We start from the raw sequence: 27090 nt of genomic DNA on the forward strand, positions 1-27090 counted from the left end.
TCCCTCCACTCTCTTCCTTCTCCCTCTACCCTCTCCCTCCACCCTCCATCCTCTCCCTCCACTCTCTTCCTTCTCCCTCTACCCTCTCCCTCCACCCTCCATCCTCTCCCTCCACTCTCTTCCTTCTCCCTCTACCCTCTCCCTCCACCCTCCATCCTCTCCCTCCACTCTCTTCCTTCTCCCTCTACCCTCTCCCTCCACCCTCCATCCTCTCCCTCCACTCTCTTCCTTCTCCCTCTACCCTCTCCCTCCACCCTCCACCCTCTCCCTCCACCCTCCATCCTCTCCCTCCACCCTCCTTCTCACTCCTTCTCCCTCCACCCTCTTCCCCACCCTTTCCCTCCATCCTTTCCCTCCACCCTATTATGTTGACTGAAAAATAATGAGATGTCTTAGATATATTTTCAGGTATTTCTGCTTTATTTGACAGCATAGTGCAGAATGACAGGAAGCATGAGGGTTAGAACTCATTGGTAGGGGGATGCCATGCAACATAGATCAATGGCCAGAATCAAACAGGACGTTGCTATTACATGGTACAGTATGTGCCTTAGCTTGGTGAGCCATCAGGATGCCCCCAAATAATAAGATATTTTAATTTGGTGTATTTTTGTTATTTGGTGAATTTGTAAAAGTTTAAATGCTAACACCAAAATTAGCGGAGGTCGTTTACTGTCTGTTGCAGTGTAGTACCAAATAATCCACAACCACAAATAAATATGTGCTAGCTTGCTGCTAACAGGACATTAGTGTTTGAAAAGAAACAGGCTTCAAATTAAAAAAAAATAAACCCCATTAATTTCCCCAATATCTTGACCAAATTAGATCTGTCCCTCCAAACATGTCCAAGTCCAATCATGATGTACTCCCTTTGGTTGGCTTATTTTATAGTTTTATTTATTTTTTGTTATCTTTGGTTAGTGTTAAAATCAAGTCCGTCCTGACACACCCTAAACAACTTCTTTTGGACACCAAATCACTCAGTAGTACTCATTTATACAGTATATATTTCAGTTGAATCATCTGTGCATTGTATATTGCTATTGCAGTTTACTGTTACATTTGCACTCTGGTTAGATGCATATTTTTGTTGTACTGTACTTGTGCTGTATAATGACAACAACGTTTTAATCTAATCTAATCTAATCTAGTCATGTAAGCAAAACACACTCTTCATGCCTTTTCCTGGGCACTTGAATGTAACAGTGTATCGCCATGGTGACGTGGCACGTGTGTCTCCACAGAGCTGAGGCCTCACTTCAGTCTGGCGTCAGAGAGCGACGTGGCCGACCAGCAGGACGTTGATGATGAGCCGGAGGGAAGCTCCGCCCACCAGAGCTCGGCCCCGCCCAACACCTCCCTCGACGACACGGTCGCTACCTCCGGTGTGAGCACGCTCAGTTCCACCGTCTCGCATGAGTCCCACAATGCACAGCGCTCGGTCAGCATGGAGCTTGGCAGGATGAAACTGGAGACAAACAGGTAACCATGACAACTACTACGTTGATGGGGATTAGCTCGCCACATTAGATCTCTCTAGATGTCATATAGTATGCTGCAGGTCATTCAAGTTCCAATGAGGTGAAAAACTAAATGTTTGTCTTGTTGACATGTGTGTCTGGATGTCTGTGACATCTACCGGTATGTACCAATGCATGCCAATCATATACAAATTCCACTCCTGCCTATTTCTGACCACATTTGATCACACTGACTCATCCTGCACTCGCGGGCATAATTCAAACTTTTCATTGATTGTAAAATAATCCAATTTCCCACCTCTGTTCATGTAAATAAAATAAAATAATGTCCTTCCTATTGATCCTCAATGATGGCATGAATGTTAACATGTTAGCGAAGGCTGCGTTCCCGATTCTCTTTAGGCTGTGGTTTGGAACCTTCAATAGACCAGTAGTAGATGATCGCAATGTTCTTGAAGGCACATAGTTGACTAGGGAATTTGCAATGTAGCTTGGTCTTGTTCCATTCAATGGGACTGTACAAGTCAATGGGGCCACACTCCAGTCTGTACAAGCCCGGACATAAACACTGAAACATACTCCACACTGTACCCTAAGTAGGTTTCAGAACGTATTTCCATGACATTTCATGTCATTTCGTGGGGGCAATTTAATATTGAATCCGTAACTGCTAATAAGGTCTAAAACAAATATGTCTACTCTCTCTCTCTCCCTAACTCTCTTGTCCCTCTCACCTCCTTGTGCCCCCCCCTAGACTGTTGGAGCAGTTGCTGGAGAGGGAGAGGGAGTACCAGACCATCCTACAACAGGTCCTGGAGGAGAGGGAACAGGAGATCAAACTACTGAAGATACGCTCTGAGCTCATAGGTCTGTTCCTTTACCAAGCTGCTTCATCATTATTTCCCATACTTGATACTGATACACACAGTGATACTAATACAAAAAGGATTGCACAGGAGACACTAATACACAGTAACCAATATACTATACAATTACTAGTACACATGATACATGTTCCCTGTAATACTAATGCACAGGATTTGATGTAATTATCTCTTTGTCTTCTGTAGATCCACTCAGCAGTGCAGTCACTTCAAATATAGAGTACAGAACTAACCTGAGAGCCCACTTAATGTGGCACTTCGGGCTCCATTGTGATTGGACTGCTGAGAGGGCCGCGTCTATACTTTCCACAGGCTAGTTTTCCTTCCGCGTTCCCGTTCTGCACCCCGATTGGCCACGCACGCCTTCGGTCATGTGACATGTGCGCCCAATAGCATGACGAGCAGTGTCTTAGACCATTTCCGCGTCGAACAGCCTGCAAACTACCTAACGCCTAGTTTATCACTGGTTAAGCTTAGGCGACTCTTTTGCAGTTGGTTAAGGTTAGAGTCTGGAATCAGGGCAGGCGTTCTATCGCCATGCTCTAAGACAAACTCTAACCTTAACCAACCTCGAAAGAGTGCCTAAGCTTAACCGTCCAAAAACTTGCAGTCCCACGATTGGCGCACATGTCACATGACCAGAAATGCGCGCGGCGAACCAGAGCGCAAAACGGGAACGCGGAAGGAAAACTAGCCTGTGGAAAGTAAACTGGCGAGAGGGCCGTGTTACTGGAGAGCTCAACGGTGACACATCATGTTCTTGTGAACCATTACCCTGCTGAGCAGACCTACTCAATGTAATCAATGTTGCCAACACTAGGTGGTGCTGTCTGACTTTCTTGTCTGGTTTCCTGGGCACCTGCAGGAAGATGTAAATCGTCAACAACAAACAACAACAAAATAATTTTTATTGTTGGTGTTTGAAAGTGCCAACAACATCATAGTTTGGTGTTGTTGGTACTTAAAAACACACACACATATATAATATATATAGATAATTACACAAGGGACTCAGTTATTTTTACTTTGTATTTTTGAATTCTGTCTTGTATTTTAAGCGTCAAGAATAGTTGAGTATGTTTGGCATTGTGCTGTGTGTATGTGCATGTTGTGTTGCATTTCTACGTGTATGTATTTTGAAATCTTGCACTGTTTATGCTGTGTGTCCTGTCCTGTGCATGTTGTGTGGCATTTTACGTGTATGTATATTTTTTGTATAGACTACAGATGGAAATGAGCTTCTGCTAAAGCTGGTGCAAACATGTCTTCATGTGACAATGATTAATGTAAATGCACATTGTCTATACATTTTTTTTTATAAAAATTAAAAGGAACATCTCTTGGTTTAAAGGAACACGCCAACATTATGGGAAATGCACTTACCGTCTTCTCCAGAGTGAGACAAGAAGATAGACACCAGTTTCCTCTCTGTGTGTTCAGTGGAAAGCTATCCATCTGTGGGAGAGGTGTTAGTTGGCCAACACTTAGGCTAACCCCGAGCATCCGTTTCCATTCATTGTGCTAAGCTAGGCTATAGCGTGCAGCCGAATAGTTTTCTACTGAACGCACAGAGAAGAAACTGGTATCTATCTTCTTGTCTGGCTCTGGAGAAAACGGTAAGCGAATAACTCCCATAATGTTAGCATGTTCCTTTAAACCAAGAGATGTTCCTTTTAAGTAGGTCTGCTCAGCAGGGTAGTAATGGTTCACAAGAACATAATGTGGCACGTAACACGGCCCACTCAGCAGTCCAGTCACTTTAATTAACAAACAGCCGAAACCCGACTAATCTTTCGATAAGAACACACTTCTTCAATCAATATCTGAAATGAAAATGTCTAATAATTAAATAACCTTCTTACTGTCTTCTATCATGGACTCTTCCTACTATACTAATTATGTCTTTACTACTATGCACTTAACACTGCACCACCCAAGTTTCAGCATTGTTTGATGAACATTGACATTGTTACTCATAGAACTTGTAAGTCGCTTTGGATAAGAGTGTCAGCTAAATGACTAAATGTAAATGTAAATAAATAGTTAGAAAGGTTAAAGCTAATGGAAACCTTTAAAGAAACGATGGAACGAACAGCACAAAGACACATAAATGGTAAATGGTGCATTTATATAGCGCTTTTATCCAAAGCGCTTTACAATTTGGTCCTCACATTTTGCCCGTTCACTCACACATTCACACACCGATGGCGGAGGCAACCATGCGAGGTGCCAACCTGCTCATCGGGAGCAGTTAGGGGTTAAGTGTCTTGCTCAAGGACACTTCGACACGCTGCCTTCCTAGTCTTCTGTAACGATTGAGTCTGTCCACTTTGTTTTCTGTGGCAGACGTCCCCGCATCGTCGGCTGGCCATCAGAGTCCGTCTACAGAGAGCCATGAGGAGGACCCAGAGCTGAGTGGGTGGCTGAAGCTCCATGGCGCTGACCAGGAATCAATAGACAGGGTGGGTGATCCAGAGCACTGGAGCTTCAAAGATGTGTCAGGGAGTTTTGGGAAGGAAATGACAGAAAAGTACAAATAAATAAACAACGTATGTAATAATGTAAAAGCTTATAGGCTATGACGCTTCGTCACCATATGATAATTATTTGTATGAATTATTTGTATTGCTTAAATCAATGGGTGTGGATAGAATCCTATCACACAGAAAGATTTGTTTATTATTTGAACTATAGTATATGTGTGCTGATGTAGAATATAACTTCCTCTCTCAAGCCAAAAGATCAATAATCAATAATCAATAAAAGACCAAAAAGAAGCAACTTGTTGTGCTGACTCAACATTTCATCCACATGTTTTCCTCTAGGTACTGATGGATGAGTACACGTTGGATGACATCCTCCACTATGTAACACGGGACGACCTGAAGAGTTTGAGACTAAAGTAATCCATCTTTCCTTCATTGTTTTGTAAACCTTAAAGCACCATGCCGGCTACGTTAAAGGTAGAATCTGTAATGGCGTGAAATGGCAACCTCAAGGCAAAAGAGCACATTGTTTACATTTCTTTGTATTGGTTAGTCTGTATAGGGGAGGTGTTTGTCTTGCTGGCCACACCTTAGAGCCTGATGTTTGGTCAGCAATAGTAAACCCTCCCATAAACACACATCAAGCTAAAACAAAGAAGTAGAGGGAGAGAGGGATAAGGAGAGAGGGAGAGACGGAGAGAGAGAGAATGTTAGGAGGGTTGCTTCGCGCAGGAAAAAGGTCAGGGGTAAAGTCAAATGTGTGCTGATTTGTAAACAGTCTAAAACTCGTCTTTAGACCGGTATGGTCCTTTTTAATATCTAATTAGCATTTAATCCACTGTAATGTGTTATGATAGCAGTTGTGCCTCCAATTGTGTTTGTGTTATTTCCTCTGACCAGAGGCGGGATCTTGTGCAAGGTATGGAGGGCCATCACAGACTACAGGCAGCAGCCAGCCTGAGAGCAACTAAGCCGGAGCCAGACCCTCGTGCCAGAACCTTTATCACCGCAACCCAGTATTCTCCTGACACCACTGCACTTTAACTTCAGTAACGTTATTTATTAGACCAAGACTCAGAGGGGGACTGGAAGAGAGTGGGTATACTGCCACGTACACAGCGGCCCACCACTGACTCAAGATGGGTTGTCAAACTCTGTGTCTGACCGTGTCGGGAGTATGAAAATAGTTTTGGCAACATACTATTTTGAAATAAGGTCATTTTGAAAGCAAGATTACATTTGCAAGTGCCACTGATGTTACTGTGTGTGTCTGTGTGGTAGACGTGACACGGTTTTCAGCTGGTGCTTCTACAGAATAACTATGTGAACATTAAAGCCTTGCATGAATAGCTTACCTGAGAGAATTCATGTTAGGTGATTTTGATTATTATGTTTGTGGCATTGTCTCCTTTCATAGGCTACATTATGTTTACACATCATGAGTTTGACCATTTTGTAATACTACAAGCCTGAGAGATGATGTACTATGTTCAATGGACTTTTTTGAAAAGTGTGGTCTTACATGTTTATTAACATTGTCATAGTCATTTTATCACTACTTTATTTAAATAAAATGTTTTAAGAACTCCACATTGCCAGATTTTCTTAAAACCTTTTTTTAAATGTTATTTAACTTCTTTTTTTACTGTGCTCAAACTTTTCAACCTTCATTTTCATTTTCACGTTTTCCTTTCTAACACTGTGGACATTTTTATTATGATTTTGTGGTTTTGTGTAAATAATTTGCTAATTTCCTGTGAATAACTATTCTCAGTGATGTAATTTCCATGTTACATGTTAGTTGGCTTAAGTCTCTGTGTGAATTCTATTGGCCTTTATTGAAGAGAAGTGACTTTAAAGAACAAATTTAGATGATGAATTGCATATGATCCTCCCTGGTGTCGCGTTTCATAATGATAGAAAGTTGTGGTGATATTTTGTATCACTCCGGGTCCACTGAATTGCTTTATGTATGGATACATTACATTTATTGTACTTTATTGACAGAATTGTGATGTTTAAGCTGGCCTTTTTGTGATCCGAATGTTTAATTAGATGTATATGTTTGAATGAAAATCTGAACTGAAAACAAATTTCGTATGAAATGTTGACTTTTTATTTTATTTTATTTAAAACATGTATGGAATAATAAATAATAATAATAAAAAAAAACGATGTATGCAGTGGCCAATAGCATGTATATCCATGAACAGCCCCAATTCTCAGTTCACTTTTTGTGACCATGTTTTACTTGTATGAGAATAGCGCCACCATGAGGCCAGATGACTCAGAACTTCACAGGCCTCCTTGATGTGGTATATTTTTCAAGTTTGGTGGAAATCGGATCAGGAGAGATACATACACTAATTTGAGTATTGAACATTTGGCCTGATGGTGGCGCTGGAGGAAAGGTCGTGGGGTCACCAAAAACAATAGGGTGGTTAGTTCTCTAGTAGTCTAGGGTCATCGGTGTGCACTGCACATTTGGAAAGATTCAAATAAAAGCTATTCAAGTTATCGCCCAGACAACTCTGGCGGTGGTGGTGGTCAGGGTAAATCCATTATCCTCAAATGGGGGGTATAATAAGTGTTGTTCCGTTTTGTTTCATATGTTGTGTGTTCATATTAGGGTTTACAGCCTATTTGTGTGCTGTAGTGTAAAGCAAACCGTTTAATCTTGAATTATATTGTAAAATAAAGGTTTTAAGTACAGAAGATTCCCATAAATGACAGAATGATAGGAGCACAGAGGGAGACGGAGAGAGCGACAGGTGTGGGTGTGACGTCACGTGTACAGACGGGATGGATACATCAGCCGTGACGTCAATAATCTCGGTTGAGCAGAGCTGTTCATACGCTACCGATGCTGAGCGCTCCCTGCGCAACCTCATCATCGTGGTATCTACCTACGAATAACCTCTAGCGAGATGATTTAGTATATTTTAATATGGATTGTATTTGTGTGTTATAAGGACATCTTCGTGGTGTTATATAGGAACCTAATGCGTCGGAGAACAGACGCAGGCAGAGGGGACGCCGTTTAACTGCGCGAACATGATGGCTCTGCCTCTGCCAGCTCAGCATCATTTACTGATAGCCTGCGTGTCATTGTTGTGTGCGGTGAACAGTGTAAATACCAGATCTTCGCAAATATCGGATTTAAAATCCAAAATATCAGGTGTGGAGGAGCTACTGGAAGAATTCCGCAAGCAGCTCCAACAGGACCAAGCGTATCCGAGAGAAGATGGGGTATTTGACGCTTGTCTCGGCGATTTCGATGCCGTGGCAGAGCACATCATCCGGGCAAGGGCCTCCATTGAACAAGGGGCCACCTTCCTTTCGGCTCCTGAGGTGTACAGCTGGAAAGACTGCATCCACGCCTGCTGCTCCGAGCCTCACTGCACCGTGGCGGTGGTCCCGGAGGATCTAAGGCAGTCGGATGCCGGTCTCAGTTGCTATTTGTTCAACTGCACGTATAGAAATAAAAACGTTTGCTCCTTCGCTCCACAGCAAGGCTTCAGCACCTACAGCCGGGCTCACAACATTACAGGCCACCTCAGCCCCTCCGGTGGCCAAGGAGATATTAATACCAAAATGGTCAGCTTAGCCAGGAGAATAGAAGAAAACCCCACTGAAGATGGCACTCAAATACAAGGTGAGATATGTGTAGTGTTTGTACCTGCTATCAAATATTTTGGTCATGAACCATAAGTTAATACATTTGAAGACAAATAACTGTATATCAGTCAAATAAATGGATTGACCAATATATATCTGCCATCTATAGATCCACAAAGAATGGATTGCACGGAGCAAGTTGCACCCTTACTTACAATTCATTATGAATTGAAAATGGGGGGACCCTGATGTAAACAAGACGAATGTCTTTCTCTGGTCTGCATCCCTTTAACAATTGTGTGTATTGAGCCGTACTGTATTGTACCCATTCTGCAATCTGTTAATAATCGCCGCCCAGCTTCATCAACATCTGTCCAACCATGAGCTCTATACGAACCCCTTCAGTCAGCCTACCGAGCACATCACAGCACAGAGACCGCCCTCATCAAGATCACTAATGACCTCCTCCTTGCTGCAGACTCCGGACACATCAGCCTCCTCATCCTTCTCGACCTCTCCGCGGCGTTCAATACAATATCCCACTCAGACCTCCTCAAATGCCTCTCCGACAACCTTGGCATCACCGGTATACAGCTCTTTCCTGGTTTCATTCATATCTCACAAATAGATCTCAGTTTGTCAGCGGCTCATCCTCCCCCCTGGCCCCAGTCAACCACGGTGTCCCCCAAGGCTCCGTGCTGGGTCCCCTACTATTCACCATTTACATGCTCCCCCTCGGTCAGATTATACGTCACTACGGACTCAACTTTCACTGCTATGCTGATGATACTCAGCTCTATCTCAGCACCTCACATCCTCCCAGCTCCCCCCACAGTCCTTAGTCAACTGCCTCCACGCCATAAAAACCTGGATGTCAACCAAATTACTGAAACTGAACAGCAAAAAGACAGAGCTCATGGTTGTGGCCCCCAAGGCACTGCTCGGGAAGGTTGGAGATCTCCTCCTCCACCTTGACGGCTGTTCCATCTCCCCATCTCTCGAAGTCCGTAACCTGGGCGTCACCCGTGACTCCACACTTTCATTTCACTCCCACATCAAATCTGTCACCAAGTCTGCCTTCTACCACCTCAAAAACATCTCCCGTCTCCAGCTTACTTTTTTTTCGGGGACAGAGCCTTCAGCGTGGCGTCCTCTACCCTCTGGAACTCTCTCCCCCCCGAAATCTGCGACGTCCCAACCCTGGACACCTTCAAAACTGCTCTCAAAACATACCTTTTCACCAAGGCCTTTCCCCATCAGTTAGTAAGTTTAGATTAGATTAGGTCCATTATCCATTATCCCTTACCTGCCCTCATCCCCCCCCCCCCTATTTCCCTAGCCCTATTTTCTATTTTTTGTCCTGATTGTGAAGCGACCTTGGGTTCTATGAAAGGCGCTATATAAATTTGATCTATTATTATTATTATTATTATTATTATTATTATTATTATTATTATTATTATTATTATTATTATTATTATTATTATTATTATTATTATTATTATTATTATTATTATTATTATTAATAATAAAATGTTCATTCAATCAATCATGTGCAGATTGATTGATTGATTGATTGAATGAAAGTTTTATTAACAGATTGCAGAATGGGTACAATACAGTACGGCTCAATACACACAATTGTTAAGGGGATGCAGACCAGAGAAAGACTTTCGTCTTCAGGGTCCCCCATTTTCAATTCATAATGAATTGTAAGTAAGGGTGCAACTTGCAATCCATTCTTTGTGGATCTAGACTGTTCCATATACAGAACGTTGTGCTTTAGCCTGGACAAGTAGCTTGGGTTAATGATTTTCTGTTTAGCTGATTGCACTTCCCCCATCGGTCCCCACAGTCATAGTGCATGCAGGAACAAATTACGTTATGTCCAGACAATCAGCTAAGCCACAGCGCGACATGGAATCAACTATTTAGAGAGCCTGGGCAAACACTGTCTTCTATATCATATTCCTACGATGTCAATTGTCAACCAGCATTTCAGTTTGTTTTGGACTGCGCATACATTTGTATAAAACTGATGGCTGAGACCCAAACTGGAAAGGGACCAGGTATCGAATTATATCAACAATAGCTTTAACTCTTTCTGACATACATCCCAGCAAGACTCTTAACAACCTCATCTTGATTAAAAAAACACCCACTCTAGAGGGTCCTACTGACCTCCATGGCCTGCTTTTAGTCATTCAAATGATAGAATTCCTAAAGCTGCCAAGTCCCAGATATTTTTTTACAGGGATGTTAAATGTAAGAGCTACAACTTTCCAAACCTGCCACTGCAAAATGTTACTTGAAATATTCGCTTAATTTACCTTAGATCACTTTCTACTAACACACTGCTTATCCATCACATGATAAATTACCATAATCTAGATTTTATGGGTTTATGTGAATCAAGAAGAGGTGAGGTCATAGCTGCTATATGACTCCAGATCGTTAAAGGGGAACTACACCTAATTATTTTTAAATACACGTAATTCCTATGGTCTAAGATGGTCTAAAAAGACTAGTGAACATGATCAGGTGGTAAGAGCCGGCAACTGCACCTCCTCATCCATCACGCTCAACATAGGGGCCCCCCAGGGCTGTGTTCTGAGCCCCCTCCTCTACTCCCTGTACACACATGACTGCGTAGCACAGCGGAACAACAACACCATCATCAAATTTGCTGATGACACAGTAGTGGTGGGCCTGATCTCTGCCAACGACGAAAGGGCCTACCTGGAAGAGGTAGAGAACCTGTCACAGTGGTGTCAGGAGAACTGCCTCTCCCTGAACGTCAGCAAAACAAAAGAGATGATTGTGGACTTCAGGAGGTCGGGGGTCAAGGACTACAGCCCCCTCAGCATCGACGGGGCACCAGTTGAGAGAGTGAACAGTTTCAAGTACCTCGGAGCCCACATATCCGAGGACTTGACATGGACCACACACATTGACAGTGTTGTGAAGAAGGCACGACAACGCCTCTACTTCCTCAGGCGCCTAAGGAAGTTCCAAGTCAGTCAGAAGATCCTTAGGAACTTCTACTCATGTACAATAGAGAGCATCCTGACCGGCAACATCACCTCCTGGTTTGGGAATAGCACTGCACAAGACCGTAGCAGACTACAAAGAGTGACACGTTCAGCCGAACGCACAATTAGAGGGGGGCTTCCCACCCTCCAGAACATTTACAACAAGCGGTGCAAGGGGAAGGCTAAGAGAATTATTAAGGACTCGAGCCACCCGAACAACTGCCTCTTTGAACTGCTGCCGTCAGGCAAGCGATACCGGAGTCTTATGGCGAGCACAGAAAGACTCAGAAGGAGCTTCTATCCCCAGGCCATCAGGCTGCTAAACGAACAATAATCGCTAAACGAACAATAATCACTATGCAACAACCATCAAATGCACACAGCACACACACCCACACGCACACACTCACTCAAACAAACAACACACTGCAGCACCCACTCTCCACACTTTAGATCACACAAACACACTTACACTTTATATTTATTGATAAAGGATTTGCACTACAACTCGTACACCTACTGTGAATTGTACCTAAACTGCACCTCGTCCATTAATGCCTTGCACTATATAGTATTGTATATTAGTACACTGCACAGTATTGTATATTGTATGGTAACTACGTCTACGAACATTGTACATATGTCTAAACTGAACACTGTGACCTCTTTTTTTACTTCTAATTTTTACTATGTTTTTATTTCATACTTATCTTGTCATGCACAGTCTCTGGAGCGCAACAGTAAGAAGCATTTTGTACAAAAGTATTCTGTACTTCTGTATGACAACTATTAAAGAAACTTGAAACTTGAAACTTGATCAACTCTTTCCCAAATCCATAAACTGGAGTGTAGTGATCTCGTCAAATATAAAGTCTGAAGCTGCTCCATGGACAATGAATTGGGAAAGAATGTTATAGGTGACACTGAGCACCCAGGTACATTTCCAGTTCCAGAACTGAGAACACTACTATATAATAAAGATAATTTGGATATCAACTCAAACAAACAAACTTTGTGGGAAAAGTAGGTAATGTTCACAAATATGATTTGTAGGGTGGCTGGGTGGCGTAGCGGAGATTGTGCTCGTCACCAATGCAAGAGACTCCGGTATCGAATCCCAGTCTCAGCATTGCCTTCGGCTTGGGCCGGCCGTCGTACTGGCTCATTTGGCAGAGTCAGTGGGTGGAAGTCAATGGGTGGGGAATGGATTGGACGTTGTGGACAGCGACCCCTACAGGTTGGTTGGGAGACGCCTGCACAGCAGAGACAGGAAGTGGCGAGGGTAGTGTGAGCCTCCCATGCGTTACACCTCGCCAATGAGAGTCCGCGCTGGCAGGCGAAAATATGTGACAGGCTGCCTCCTCGTGTGCCAGAGGGAACACGTGATGCAAGGCTTCTATCCTCTCTACAACCGACCAGTGGGGGGCATAGTCGAGCAACGTTCAAGACAGGGGAGGGGAGAATTGGATACACGAAATTGGGATGGGAGAAAAATAGAAAATAAGGAGAAAAAGTGGATAAAAAATATATATATATGATTTGTACTTTCCTAGGCCATGGAAATAACATGCTAGTATTGGAATTCTTCATTTGGGTGGTGTTCCCCTTTAATGCTAAATCCAATTAACACCAATGTTTACATCTTTGGCTTGGAGGTACTAAGTTACAATCATTTTACATAGCAATTTTATAGCAACCACTATGGCTTTATTTACAATTATCATCAGAGTTGTCTACCTTTCTTTGTGACATAACAAGTGGACAGTGTTTTAATTATAGGGGATTTTAATATTCATGTTAATGACAAATCTGAGCAACTCATTAAAGCTTTCTTAGATCTCATAGATTCCACAGGTTTTACACAGCATGTTGATGTATCTACTCAACTCTATGACAACGCAGTGCTTGACCTCGTCTTCTTGACACGTGGTCTTTCTCAGATCTCGCTATCTCACCACATCCACATGTCTTTTCAAATCACTCCTTCCTTACTTTCAAGGCTGCTCTCTCTAGGCATTGTATTGGCCAATCTGAAGCCTACACTACCTGTCGTATTGACTCAACTACCATTCATAAACTTGCTGAGCAACTTGAGTCTGCTGTAACCACCATAGATCAGCCCTGCTGCCAAGTTACCATCCCCTGGACACTCAGAAAACTTGAGCACAAATAGCAATAACCAAGCCAGAAACGTTTTCAACGTGTGTGGTCTACTAGCCTGCTTAAATATAAATGTGTTCTTTGTGCTGCTAGAATGGCAAATGTTTCTGACCTGATACAAAATAATAAAGATAACCCAAAATGTCTTTTTGAGACTGTCAATAAACTCACTTATAAACCACCTACTATACTGTATGTAGCACCTCTCTTACTGCAACTGACTTCATAGAATTCTTCACCGTTAAAGTTGATGAAATCATAACAAGCATATCCTCCTCCTTCTCGATTCCTACCCAGGACAGGGCGATTACATCTGGACAGTCTTCTTCTTGCAATCTCACCCACTTGGAGATAATCTTCTTTGAAACACTCTCTAGACTGGTATTTTCCTCCAAGCCCACTACTAAAGTTTATTAAAGACATTTCCCCAATTCCCAGCCCACTATTATTACAGATAATAAATAGCTCTCTCATCAGTGGAATGGTGCCTGCATCTTTTAAAACAGGCGTTATCAGGCCACTCCTAAAAAAGCATAACCTGGACCCTGGATTTGATCAGCAACTACAGATCACAAATCTGCCATTCTTTTCAAAACCCCTTGAAGCAGTGGCTCAGCAACTCGTAGATCACCTCTCATCCAATGATGTGTATGAAACTCACCAATCGGGTGGTGACAGAAGTGGCAAATTATTTACTACTAGGGGTGTAACGGTACGTGTATTCGTCCCGCGAATTTACGGTACGGCCGTCACGGTGCGGTACATCCAGCCATGCAGTGAATACATCTCGGATGACAAGGGGACAGAATAACAACAGCGCGCAGTGACACTCCGCACTCGGCTCTCCCCTCCTCCTCTCCTGTTTACTACAGCCTATTTGTCCCTAAAACAAAACCATGATGAATTAATTATTACAATTTTGCAGTTTTCTTTAGTTTTCTTGTTTGCCCAATAATGTTAACCAAAAGACACACACGCTCGCGCGAACACACGCGTCAACCTTTTCCGGCGGACCGCGGAGTCTCACAGCTGATCGGAGAAAAAATAACGCACAACATACCTGTCAACAGTCCCGTTTTCCCCTGGATTGTATGGTATTTCAACCTTCTTCACGTCCTCCTCACGGTTCACGGAATTTGCACGTTTTTTTAACTTATTAATTTTTACAAAATGGCTGCAATTCCCCTCCGTGACGACAGGTGGCAGCAGTGTAGATTAGAACGTTATCACAGGAAGTCAGACCGGAAGACGGTTGCGACCCGAAGAAGAAGAGCGACCGGATAAAGGAGGGGTTTAGCGCGAAATGTATTACTACGTTCGTGACGAGAAACACATCAGAGGCTGATCAAGTCACAAAGCTGAAGTTAAAATGTCTATGCTTTGTGCAAAAGCCAACGAGGGCCTTCAGTTTCTGCGACGATTTCAACCGGAGCGTAGCAGATATGTTCCCTGACTCTGCCTCTGCTCAGAAGTACTCGACTGGGAAAACGAAAGCCATCAAAGGTAAGATGATGAATGAATGAAAACTTTATTTAACAGATTGCAGAATGGGTACAATACAGTACGGCTCAATACACACAATTGTTAAGGGGATGCAGACCAGAGAAATACTTTTGTCTTGTTTACATCAGGGTCCCATCCCCCATTTGGTGGCAGACTAGCTAGCAGCTAACGTTACTAATGAATAGACAATATACTAGCCTAGGTTTACCCTGCTTTCTGTTAAATTGCTGTGAAAAGGATCTATAGATAAGACTGTTTTGCTAATATAAAGGACAATCAAATCTAATCACTGGACTCTTTTGCTCAACAGGTGCCATAGCTGTGGAGTTCGATGACGACGTTACAAGCATAATAAAGCTCAGCCTTTTTCATTGTTGTGCGACGATGCAAGAGACCCCCACAGGGGATGAAGTGGTATCCCCCATCCATTCCAGAGTGATAAGACAGTCTAATTAGATTAGATTAAAATGTATTGTCATTATACAGTACAACGAAGACATTTGGCATCCAACCAGAGTGCAAATGTAACAGTAAAGTGCAATAGTAATATACAATACTAATCAGATGTATGTACAGTACAGATCACTGCCTATTTTTTTTGTATTTTGCACAGTCAATGCGGGCGTGACCACCTGCATTTCACTATGTATGTGACAAATAAACCTCTTGATTCTTCTTGAGTTGTAGTATTAATATGTAGCCGACAGTGATGAAGGTATAAAGACACTATGGTAATACATTGATTGATTGCTAACTTTAACAGGTTGTTGATATTTCCCCCCTAGTTCTCTCTGTTCCACCCAGCTGATAACGGCCCTCTGTTCAGTTTCAATATTGGTATTAGACGTCAGAGCAGCCCTCACCACGATTGATCAACTCATTCTATTAGATCGCCCAGAAAGTTATATTGGTCTCACTGACACTGCTCTCTCCTGGTTTAGATCGTACCTATCTGACAGATCTCACTTTCTGACAGAACAACTGTTCATCAGACCACAGGTCAGTTATGGTGTGCCACAGGGGACTGTGCTTGGTGCTATCATTTTCTCTATTTACATGTTGCCCCTTGGTACATTAATCAATCGTAAACTAGGTTCCCATTTCTACAGTATGCAGATGATACTCAGCTTTACATCTCCATTAAGCCTGATGCCTGTCATCAGCTGATGAAGCAGGAAGAATGCCTGAACACTGAACTCTCCACTCACAAGTACACATGAGCACACACAGACACACACACACACACACACACACACACACACACACACACACACACACACACACACACACACACACACACAACACTCATGCGGTAACCGCTAAAACAATTACTTAAACAAAATGTCACTTTAAAAAATAGAAAGTCACTTTAAAGGAAGGAGGTACTAATAGTATAGCTTATATACATTAAGAGCTAGGGCGGCTACGTGGCGTAGTGGGCAAGGCGCTTGCCATGAAATGCTGGAGACGCTGGGCTCGTCAGTTCAAGCCCAGCGCTCCACATTTGCTTTCAGTTTAGCTGGTCGTCCGTACTAATACACATTGGCCGTATTAGGGGGTGGGAAACTGATGGGTGGGGATCGGGCGTTGTGGACAGCGACTCCTACAGGTCGGTTGGTGCGCCTGCGCAGTAGAATCAGGAAGTGTCGGGGGCAGCGTGAGCCTCCCACGCGTTACTCCTCGCCACTGAGAGATCGAGCTGCGCAGGTGAAAAGATGCGACTGCTGTTACCTCAAGTACCGGAGGGGACTTGTGCTATGTATGACTTAGTCCACATTGCAGCCGGCTTGTGGGAGGCAAGAAACAGCGTCCGTGACAGGGGAGGGTTGAATTGGATGATACGAAATTGGGATGGGAGAAAATATAGAAAATGGGAGAAAAAGCGGATAAAAAAAAAATACATTAAGAGCTAACATTTTTAATTGTATAGTAGTGTATATAGGAACCAGTTTCTCAGGAACTTAGCATGTATTTCTTTTTACCATGCATATCTTCTGTCTTACCTATTTTATTTTTTCTCTGTTTATTTTTTCCATGTCTATTCTTATTATTGTATTTTGCACAATCAATGCGGGCATGACCACCCGCATTTCACTGTATGCCCTGGTATGTATGTGACAAATAAACCTCTTGATTCTTGATTCTATTAAAACTGAAATGCTAGTTCTTGGTCCAAAGCAGATTAGAAAACGAACAAAGTCCTTGTATTAGAAATCTCTGTGTCCTGTTTGATTCTAATCTCTCAACATATCAACAGTATTACAAAGACTTGCCTATTTCCATTTACAAAATATTGCTAAGATTCGTCCCATTCTTTCTGTGGCTAATGCTGAAAACACATGTTCATGCAATTGTCTCATCTAGGCTTCTCATCTACCATCACAAAATGGCGGTCTCCTGATTATTCCAAAAATAAATAAAACACCAGTCAGGGGTGGGCCTTCTCTTACACCAGTTGGGATTGGAGGATCAAGAAATGACAGCAGGGCTTGAGATAGGTCAATTTGAGAGGCTAGCTCAGTAAAGTTGACTCGTTCAAAAGTAAAACTCAAAACACATTATTCACATCTTCAACCTTCAACCTCACTTAGTCCTGCCCTAAGTACTAAATTATGGTTATCCAGCTTACAGTATATTCAGCATGCATTGGTTTTACGTATATGTATTATGTACTATATGTTACACGTTTTTGTATATATAATAATAATGAGTCTTATGTGCATATTGGGTATATTGGTAATTTACTTCACTTTTGTTCTTTTATACATTTTTAAACACTTAAAATATTCTGTGTATAATGTTTTATATGTAGTTTATCTACATTTGACAAGTTTTTATATATTTTGCTAATGTTGCTCCTTACTGTTTTATTATATGTATCGAGGCATACTTTGTGATATTGGGCTATGAATAGATCTTGACTTGCCTTGACTTGACTACTGTATCTCTTGGATCTCTGATAATGAGATTAGGTCAGTGAGACCAGCTGCAGCTGCAGCTGCTCTGTGTTTGACCTGTTTGACCTGTTTGGTTGTCTCCAGACCTGGACGAGCCGCCCCGCAGTGACGCTGGCCAAGACGTGGTGATCCAGCTGCCCACAGACTGGGCTGTACTGGATGGACGGGACAGTGTTGACGACCACGGGATCAGCCGCTACGAATGGGCTCTCGTAAAGGGCGACTCAGCCATCAACATGAAGGTAAACATGAGAGGGAACCGGCCATTTTGTACAGTCAACTGTACGTACATACAAGCACAAGATGTACAGTAGGCTACATACAGTAAATGTGTGTTGTCTGCAGAAAAATAAAAACGTGAATTTCACATGTTATCCCATGTGTTTCCAATGTGTTTTTGGAACACTTCTGACGTTATTTTACATGCTTATGTGCTTCCATTATCACACTTCTAATCTTTAATGTATCACGTCACGTGTGTTTGTTTTCACATATAGTATATGATAACTATACTTTCATACAAGCCACATGGGATTACGTGTGATAATATGTGAAAACTAAAGAAAATGACACGTGAAATCATGTCAACACGTAAATCACACCCACAGGATACAGATGTGAAAATGTGAAATACACCCTGGTCTTTCCCACCTCCAGGTCAGACAATTATAGCCTGGAAGTCATTGGCTACTGTAAACTAAGCCTGGACTTCTAGCCACCAGACCCATTTCAGTGGGCGGGAGCACTTGCCTTGACAGACAAACTCCTTCAGCCAATCAGCATTACAAAAGTCGCCCAGTGGGAAGAATGGCGAAAATGTATTTTCCCCCGAGAAAATCAGCTGGTGCTTACTCTTGTTCTTGTTTAATTGTATGTGAGGAAGGCCAGTTTGTATCACAAAGAAATGGCTTCCAGGCTAAGAGAATTAGGCTTCTTAGATCAGAAAATTATTTTGCAGGTAATTTCAGTGCAGAGAGGCATTTGACTGCCACTCAGCTCTCTTCTCCCTTTGAGCAATGTCATATACTAACTATTACAATAAAGATAATCTAACTCTAATCGGACTCCACAAAGCCACACAGTGCAGAACAGTGTGTGTGTTTGTAGAGTCAACATTGCGGCGTGTGATTGAAGCTCCACACCTTGCTGGCCAGACAGAGATAAGACCTCATTATAACCCAACATCCCTCGAGGACAGGAGTCCTGTTGTAGACCGCTGGTTTCCATCCACGCATTCTTGGAGACTGGTGATGGTTTTAAAACACATCAACAATTGATCTAACCCAAGCTCTGCCCTCTTTTCTTGACCCTCCAACCACAACTACTGCTTCCCTCAGTCAAAAAAATATTATATTATTGGCTCAGATTCAGATATTTTTTAATACGTTTTTTACAAGTACAATGGAATTCTTACTCTCCGTTTGCTCCACAGCATAAAGGAATTAAAAAAAGCAACAATTAACAGAATACAAAAAGCAGGAATTTATATACAATAAACTGTCTGTACAATAACATAAGTACCACTAAGTATAAGTAAATAAAAATAAGATAAAAATACAAATAAAGAAATGTCCTCTGTCAAGCGCAGAGAGGGCAGAGCTTGGGATAGGTCAGTTGTCTGCATGGTGTTTGTTACTGAAGGCAATTTCTTGTACATTGAAGCTAATGGCAAGAGCCTTCATTCATTACTCTAATCAAGTAAATAATTACAAGGTTCACCATGATAAACGCCACGTTCATGAAACATGTATTTATACTGAAGTACTATGGCACAATCAGTTCATTGCAAAAAACGAGTACAGAGGAGGTATAAATTGTACGGTAACACTTTATAATAACACTCAGTTATAGGACCTTTATAAGGTATTTGTAGATAATGAATTAATCATGAACAAACCATTTATATACATTCGTAAATTATTATTAAATAATTTATAACTATATTTGTATAACATTTACAAATTAGTTCTACATTATTTATAACTCATTATCAACATTCTTTGTACTTGATTTGTTCATCATTAAATAATGTTGTTTAATGTGTAACACTTTTGTAGATGCTTTGAAAAATGGATATGAAAAAATTACTATACTGTACCTCCATTTATTTGTTCATGTTCAACCAATTATTTGTAAAACATTCGTAAAGGATTTATAAATCATTTGCAATGTTATTGTGTGCCCTAATCTAAAGTGAAGAATATTCATCATTAACAAATGTCTAATACAGTTTGTAACTGAGGGGTACAATTCCCTGACTGTATTGATAAGTATGGTATCATTAAACCACTACCGCTTTATGTACTTTAACTACTGGCCATACAGTACACGATATCTAAATATGATGAACACTTTCCACAATGAAATCGGTTCCAGTCAAAGGTAATAATCAAATATTTAATGGAGCAAAAGGTACATAGAATATTTATCTTACATTTATCATTTGAATGCACTTGTAAGGCAAATGAGTACTCGTAGGCAAATCAACACTGAATGTCCAATCTCTGGTTACGCAGGAAGCAAGTATACAACCTGGCTCTTAGGGAATTATATCTATGGTACACTTAATGATATAGCGGGATATTCTGGAGGGGGTCCTCCCGGTTGTAAGCCGGTAGGGGGGGTAGGAGAGCCGTCGGTAGTAGACCGTCTAGTCAACGATATCTATGGAGACTTCAAGTACAGAAGACAGTGCAATAGACTCTTGATCCGTAGATGAATACACCTTGGTTCTCTTGTAGGCTGTAGCTCCACAATGAAGAAGAAGCTAGGCGACCTCAGTCTCTCTGAGCGCCGACTCAACTTGACTCCTCTCGGGGGTAAATCCAACACTCACAGGCGTTGGCGATTATCCGCTCCACAAATCACAGTACCAAAGCAAATATATATTCCAGCCGCATAGGGCTCAGCAGTCGTCGGGTAGGTAATCCAGTGTACATGTCCCTCGGTCCTCGCCTAGATCTCCTCGGATGAAATTGCCATGTGGTCGGCCCAACCTGGATAAGACTCTAGATAACACGAGGAAGCGTTGGAGATGCTGGTCACTTTAGAACTCTAACCGCACGATGCACCATACACGATAGACTATTATTACTTGATAGAAATACGTCGCACTCGACGGTACAGTGCCAAACTCTGACAAATTCAGTTATTAATTCGCACGAGGTCTCAATGCTATTCTAAGGCCAAACAGGCCATACTTCACCGCACGTCGTATCGTGGGTGAGGCTTCACGTTCTGTTACTAAGTTGGGAAGAAGGGTAAGGGGCTTCTACATTTACTTGCGCCATATTTATATGCACGGTGAACAAATAGTGCCACTCTCATTTCGGTAGCCGTATCCCTGAGCGGAGCCGGGGCTAGTACGGACATGTCTCGTCGGTACCTTTGAACTTGACGCCAGGGGCTGGTCCCCTGGCGCCTGGTCCTTTGTCCAATAAGAGAATGAACTATTATGGGCTATAGTAGGCTAAAGGGATATTCCGTGCATATGTACAAGGAATATACAAGGGATATCAAACGACATACAAATACTATTCAATATATATCCATAAATAAATATATATATTCGGTTTAATCTGATCCTTCGTAACAGCCGCCCCCTAATTAGTCCCACCTAATTAGCTAAGCAGAGACAGATTAACCGCACTGTCCACTACTCAATGTCCGCTGTGAGGGTCAGTCAGTTCACAAAGTCATGGGGTCATGGTCGTCATCGATAGTATCGGGGAGCCTTGGCAGTTCTATTAGCCTCGCCACGGGTCGGGTGTAGGTCCGCCCTTGGACGAGCACTTCAGCTGCTCGGACCTTTCCATCGGCACCGGTGATCACTTTGCTTACGCGGCCAGCCGGCCACATAGCTCGGGGTAGTGACTGGTCGATAATCATGACGACTGTTCCTTCTGTCAAATTGTCTCTCTCTTTCACCCATTTCTGGTGGGTCTGTAGAGACGGTAGGTAGTGGAGTAGGAAGCTGTTCCAAAACTTGTCAGCCAATACTTGACTGTACCTCCACATTCTTCGGCCGTTCGCTTCTTCAGGCCTGTACATTGTCTGGGGTAGCGCGGGGTCCAGCCGCCCCATCAAGAGTGTGTTGGGGGTGACTGGGTCGACATCTGCTACATCACTTGAGACGTAACCGAGGGGCTTTGAGTTCAATACTCCCTCGATCTCCGTGAGGACTGTCATTAAGACTTCTTCCGCCACGGTCTGGGCCCCAAGCACGGCGTACAGGGCTGTCTTTATAGAACGTACTTCTCGTTCCCAGGTTCCACCGAAGTGAGGTGCGTTCGGGGGATTAAACTGGAAGTCAATCTGGGATGGAGCGAGGTGGGTCTTAAGTTCTGGGCCCATAGCTTGGAAGCTCTCTCTCAGCTCTCTTTCTCCGCCTTTGAAGTTTGTCCCGTGATCAGACAATAATGTAGACGGTTTTCCTTTCCGTGATGTGAATCTTCGGAAGGCCATAAGGAATGAGTCTGTGCTCATGGTTGGAAGGAGTTCGATATGTATCGCTCTGGTGGTCATGCATTTGAATACAATACCCCACCGCTTCTCGGTTCCTCTTCCTTTCTTTATATACAGCGGGCCGAAACAGTCCATACCGGTGGAGTGAAAAGGCTTGTCGCCGAGTCGGAGGCGACAGGGAGGTAGGTCAGCCATCCGGGGTATACTGGGCTGGGCTCGCCACTTACGACAGTCTAGACAGGTTCGCTGGAAGCGCCGCACTGCTTCTCTCCCTTGCAGTATCCAATAACGACGTCTGATCTCCGCGAAGACTCTCTCTGCCCCTGCGTGGTGCACATCCTCGTCGTATTTCTTTATGATCAGCTCTGTGACCTTGTGTCGGCTGTTCAAGACTATCGGGTACTTGACGTCATCCGGTAAGTCTGGGGCTCTCCGCAGACGACCACCCACTCTGATGAGACTATGGGTGTCGCTCTCGGGTGCTAGGTGGAGCAGTCTGCTGTCTGATGGGACGGGCTTTGCTCCCTGTAGACAGTCTAGCTCATCGGGGAACGAGTCTCTCTGGGCTCGTTGTAGTAGAAGAAGTTCTGCTTCTTCGTAGTCAGCTGCTGAAATGTCAGTCGTGGGCTGAACCTCTGGGTGGTGCCACAGAAATGTCTTTAGCTGCGCACTCTGTAGGGTGAGGCAATCGTCTATGTCGGGGTCTGTGGAGACGAGTGTGTTCAATCCACAGAACATAGGTTTCTTGTTCTCGGCCTCCTCTTTACTCGCCTCCCGTGGGGTGGGTGTAGGCCACTCTTCTTCGGGGAGCTTGAGAAACTCTGGTCCGTCACTGTAGAGGTTGTGACGGGTGAGGTCATCCAGGGACATTCCCCGGGTGATGACGTCAGCTGGGTTGTGTTTGGTGTCCACATACCTCCAGCTCGCTACTTCTGTTAACTCTTGAATCTCGGTGACTCTGACTCCCACGAAGACCTTGTATCTGCACGAATCAGACCGGATCCATGTGAGTACTGTCGTGGAGTCTGACCACAAGATTGTTCTTTGCACCGGGATGGTGAGTTCACGTTGGATTAACGTGGCGAGCTGCGCTCCTGCTAGGGCTGCGCAGAGCTCTAGACGCGGGATAGATTGTTGCTTTCGTGGGGCTATTCTTGAGCGAGCCAGGATGAAAGCAGTATGTATTTCTCCTCCCTCCTCTCGGGCACGCAAGTAGGCCACCGAACCGTAGGCTACTTCGGAGGCGTCGCTGAATACGTGCAGGTCCATCTTGCATGTCTCTGGCCTCACTGTGGGTGGGAAGTAGCTGCGGCGTATGTTAACACCTGGGAGTGAGCGGAGTTCCGTCTCCCACTCTCTCCATGTGGATGCAAGGTGTTCGGGTATGGGATCGTCCCAGCCCTGGTCCTTGTCCCATAGCGCTCTTACAATCATCTTTGCCCTGGTGGTGTAAGGTAGAATACATCCCAACGGGTCATATTGTCTGGCGAGTGTTCTGTATACACTCCGTCTGGTGGTCGGTATTGCCGTCGACCTTCCCTGCTCCTTGGTCAGGGGTTTGTGTCTATAATGGAGCGAGTCTGTTTTGAAGCGCCAGACTAGTCCTAGTGTCATTTCTTGGGCTTCTCCTGGGATGGTCGCCATCCAGGTCTCGCTGCTCGCTGCCTTGTCCTCGGGGGAGAGGCTGCGCAATACTTGCGGGTCGCTGCTGGCCCACTGCCTGAGATCAAAGCCGCCTTTGATCAGGGAGGCGCAGAGCTTGAGTAGAAGAGCCTCGGCTTCTTCTGGCGTCGAGACGCTTTGTAAACAGTTGTCCACGTAGAAACTATTTGTCACACTTTGTCGGACCTCTTCATCTGCTGCTGGGTCCTCTCCGATGTGTTTTTGTAGTGCAAACGTAGCACAGCATGGGCTGCATGTGGTTCCGAAAGGGAGGACTTCCCATTGATAGATGGCTGGGTGCTCATCTCCGATCCTCTCTCTCCATAGGAACCGCAGCAGGGGCTTGTCCTCCTCCACTAGTCTCACCTGCAGGAACATCCCTTTGATGTCGCCGCTGATAGCCACCTTGTCCTGGCGGAAGCGTAGTAGCACGCCTAGTAGAGAGGGGCCGAGTGTTGGGCCGGGCAAGAGCTCTTTATTCAGATTTTGTGATCCGATCTGGTAGCTGCAGTTAAACACAATACGATCCTTGCCGTTGTGGTGGACCTTGTGGTGCGGCACGTACCATGATTCGGTCGTCTGATCGGCCTCTTTAATGTCAATTTTCTTTATGTGTCCCGCTGTGATTAGCTTGTTAATCTCAGCGCGGTACACAGTCTCTTGAGCGGGGTCTTTGGCTAGGCGCCGCTCTGTGTTCAATAGATACCGCTCCGTCGCTTATTTTGTGGCGTGAAAGGTGGGCATTCCCTCTCGCCTCAGGAGTGGAGTTGCGTATCTCATCACTCCGTTGACTGTGACTCTCTTTGTCCCCATATACGTCCATATCTTTGGTCTAGTGCTGCTAGAGCCGCGGTGTATGGGGTCGTAGAGGTGGCATAAGCTAGCGCTATGTTGTGCGCTCTGGGCACTTTCAGGTGCTTCAATAGGATAGCATACTTGTGGCGTTCATCAGCTACATCCACCATCATTGTCTCTAAGCACATCCGTAGCTCCGTGTACTGTGCTCGGTTCTCATGGGTGAAGTCTGGAAACGTCGGTGTGCCAATGTATGACGCCGTGGATGGCTGGCACATCGGTGAGCGTTGGAAGAGAGGCCTCCTAGGCGAGTCTCCTCTTACGCCTCTCGGTGGGCTGGTACCGGCAGGGTACCATGGCCCGCTGGTCCAGGTGCTATTCCTCGGGACTGGTCGTGCGTCATGCTCACCCGTGAATAGAGTCGGGGGTCTGTAGCGCAGAGCCGCGGGGGTATAGCCTGGGCTGTACTGGACCTCCTGGTCCTGTGGAGTACTGTGCTGCTGTCGGGCTTGACTCTCCTCTTCTCCCTCTTCTTCCTCTGTCAGGTCATCTAGATCCTGTAGTCGTCTATTTAGCCTCTCCGCGGTATACGCCGTTCCTTCCTTGTAGCTGGGTCTCACTGGGACCGGTCGGGGAAGGGGTTCGGAGGGGGGTATAGGCTCTCTCTGGTGGTCGAGTTCAGGGTCGCTTGATCGGTTAGGGGAGGGTGCCCTTGACCCGTGTCTTGACGAGGCCCTGGAACCCCTTGTGGAGGGAGGGGGTGTTGCCCTGGCGATCAGCTGCTCCATTAGCTGCGCTTGTAGTCTGTCGCGCTCGGCTTCGCGCTTGGTGAGATCTGCTTCTCTTTGGGCACCGGCAGCGGCACGCTGGGTGTCGGCCCGGTCTCCTGCCATATTCTCTTCCGTCTGAAGGCGTCTCATCTCCAGACGTATACGCTCTTCGTCGCTCCGTTGCTGCGCTTGAATGCGTTCTCTTTCCATGGTAGAATGTTCGCGCTCACTAAGCGTCTGTGCTTGGAGCCGATCGCGCTCTGTGGAGGCTGCTAGGCTGGCGAGGAACGCCTGTGCCAGCATCTTGTCCGCCTCGCTGGGGGAAGACGCTGGTTGAGGTGATCCGCTCCTGGCAGTACTCGTTGGGGATGCGTTTTCCTGCGGGGAGTCCTGGAGCTCTATCTCCTCGGCGCTCTCCTCATCTTGTTCCGTGCAGAGTTCCATCTCTGGAGGGTTGTCTTCCTCCCGGAGCTCTCCGGGGACTACTTCTTCGGTCTTGGCGGGGGGTAAAGTCGTGTCAGTTCCCTCCTGGTCCCCACCGTGAGCTTGGTCAGTTACATTAGAACCCACTAGGGCCTCTGTGGTCGGGGTATCCTGGTTGATAGGGTCGGACATAATTTTACTTTCTACTTTTACCGCGTTTACCGTTTGTAGAAGGCTAGGTAGTATACTGGCAGCGTAATCCTCTAAGTACTGAGGTGGCTGCCGTCTACGCTGCGGGCGTTCTACTTTAGGAGGACCGTTTCGTGGAGTGTTCATCATAGGCCATTTCAATATTAATACCACTATATTAATATTACACTAATTACCATCCGGCTCGAAGGACCAATTGTAACTGAGGGGTACAATTCCCTGACTGTATTGATAAGTATGGTATCATTAAACCACTACCGCTTTATGTACTTTAACTACTGGCCATACAGTACACGATATCTAAATATGATGAACACTTTCCACAATGAAATCGGTTCCAGTCAAAGGTAATAATCAAATATTTAATGGAGCAAAAGGTACATAGAATATTTATCTTACATTTATCATTTGAATGCACTTGTAAGGCAAATGAGTACTCGTAGGCAAATCAACACTGAATGTCCAATCTCTGGTTACGCAGGAAGCAAGTATACAACCTGGCTCTTAGGGAATTATATCTATGGTACACTTAATGATATAGCGGGATATTCTGGAGGGGGTCCTCCCGGTTGTAAGCCGGTAGGGGGGGTAGGAGAGCCGTCGGTAGTAGACCGTCTAGTCAACGATATCTATGGAGACTTCAAG

General features: G+C 44.4%; 2 protein-coding genes across 2 annotated transcripts in view; both read left to right on the forward strand.

The window, feature by feature from the left end:
• Positions 1–6944, forward strand: part of map3k5 (mitogen-activated protein kinase kinase kinase 5) — a 112029-nt gene extending 105085 nt beyond the window's left edge. The window contains exons 26-30 of the mRNA XM_084313723.1: positions 1245–1482; positions 2236–2348; positions 4712–4827; positions 5191–5267; positions 5752–6944. Coding sequence (XP_084169849.1) covers positions 1245–1482; positions 2236–2348; positions 4712–4827; positions 5191–5267; positions 5752–5812 — 605 coding nt within the window. The 3' untranslated portion in view covers positions 5813–6944. The remainder of the gene's footprint in view (positions 1–1244; positions 1483–2235; positions 2349–4711; positions 4828–5190; positions 5268–5751) is intronic.
• Positions 6945–7846: 902 nt separating this feature from the next.
• The window catches only part of lrp11 (low density lipoprotein receptor-related protein 11), a 47811-nt gene continuing 28567 nt past the window's right edge, over positions 7847–27090 (forward strand). Inside the window, exons 1-2 of the mRNA XM_084313983.1 lie at positions 7847–8506; positions 18206–18363. Of these exons, the coding sequence (XP_084170109.1) occupies positions 7906–8506; positions 18206–18363 (759 nt within the window). The 5' untranslated portion in view covers positions 7847–7905. The remainder of the gene's footprint in view (positions 8507–18205; positions 18364–27090) is intronic.

Source organism: Notolepis coatsorum, assembly GCF_963971535.1.
Source record: "Notolepis coatsorum genome assembly, chromosome: 5".
Taxonomy (NCBI): Eukaryota; Metazoa; Chordata; class Actinopteri; order Aulopiformes; family Paralepididae; genus Notolepis; species Notolepis coatsorum.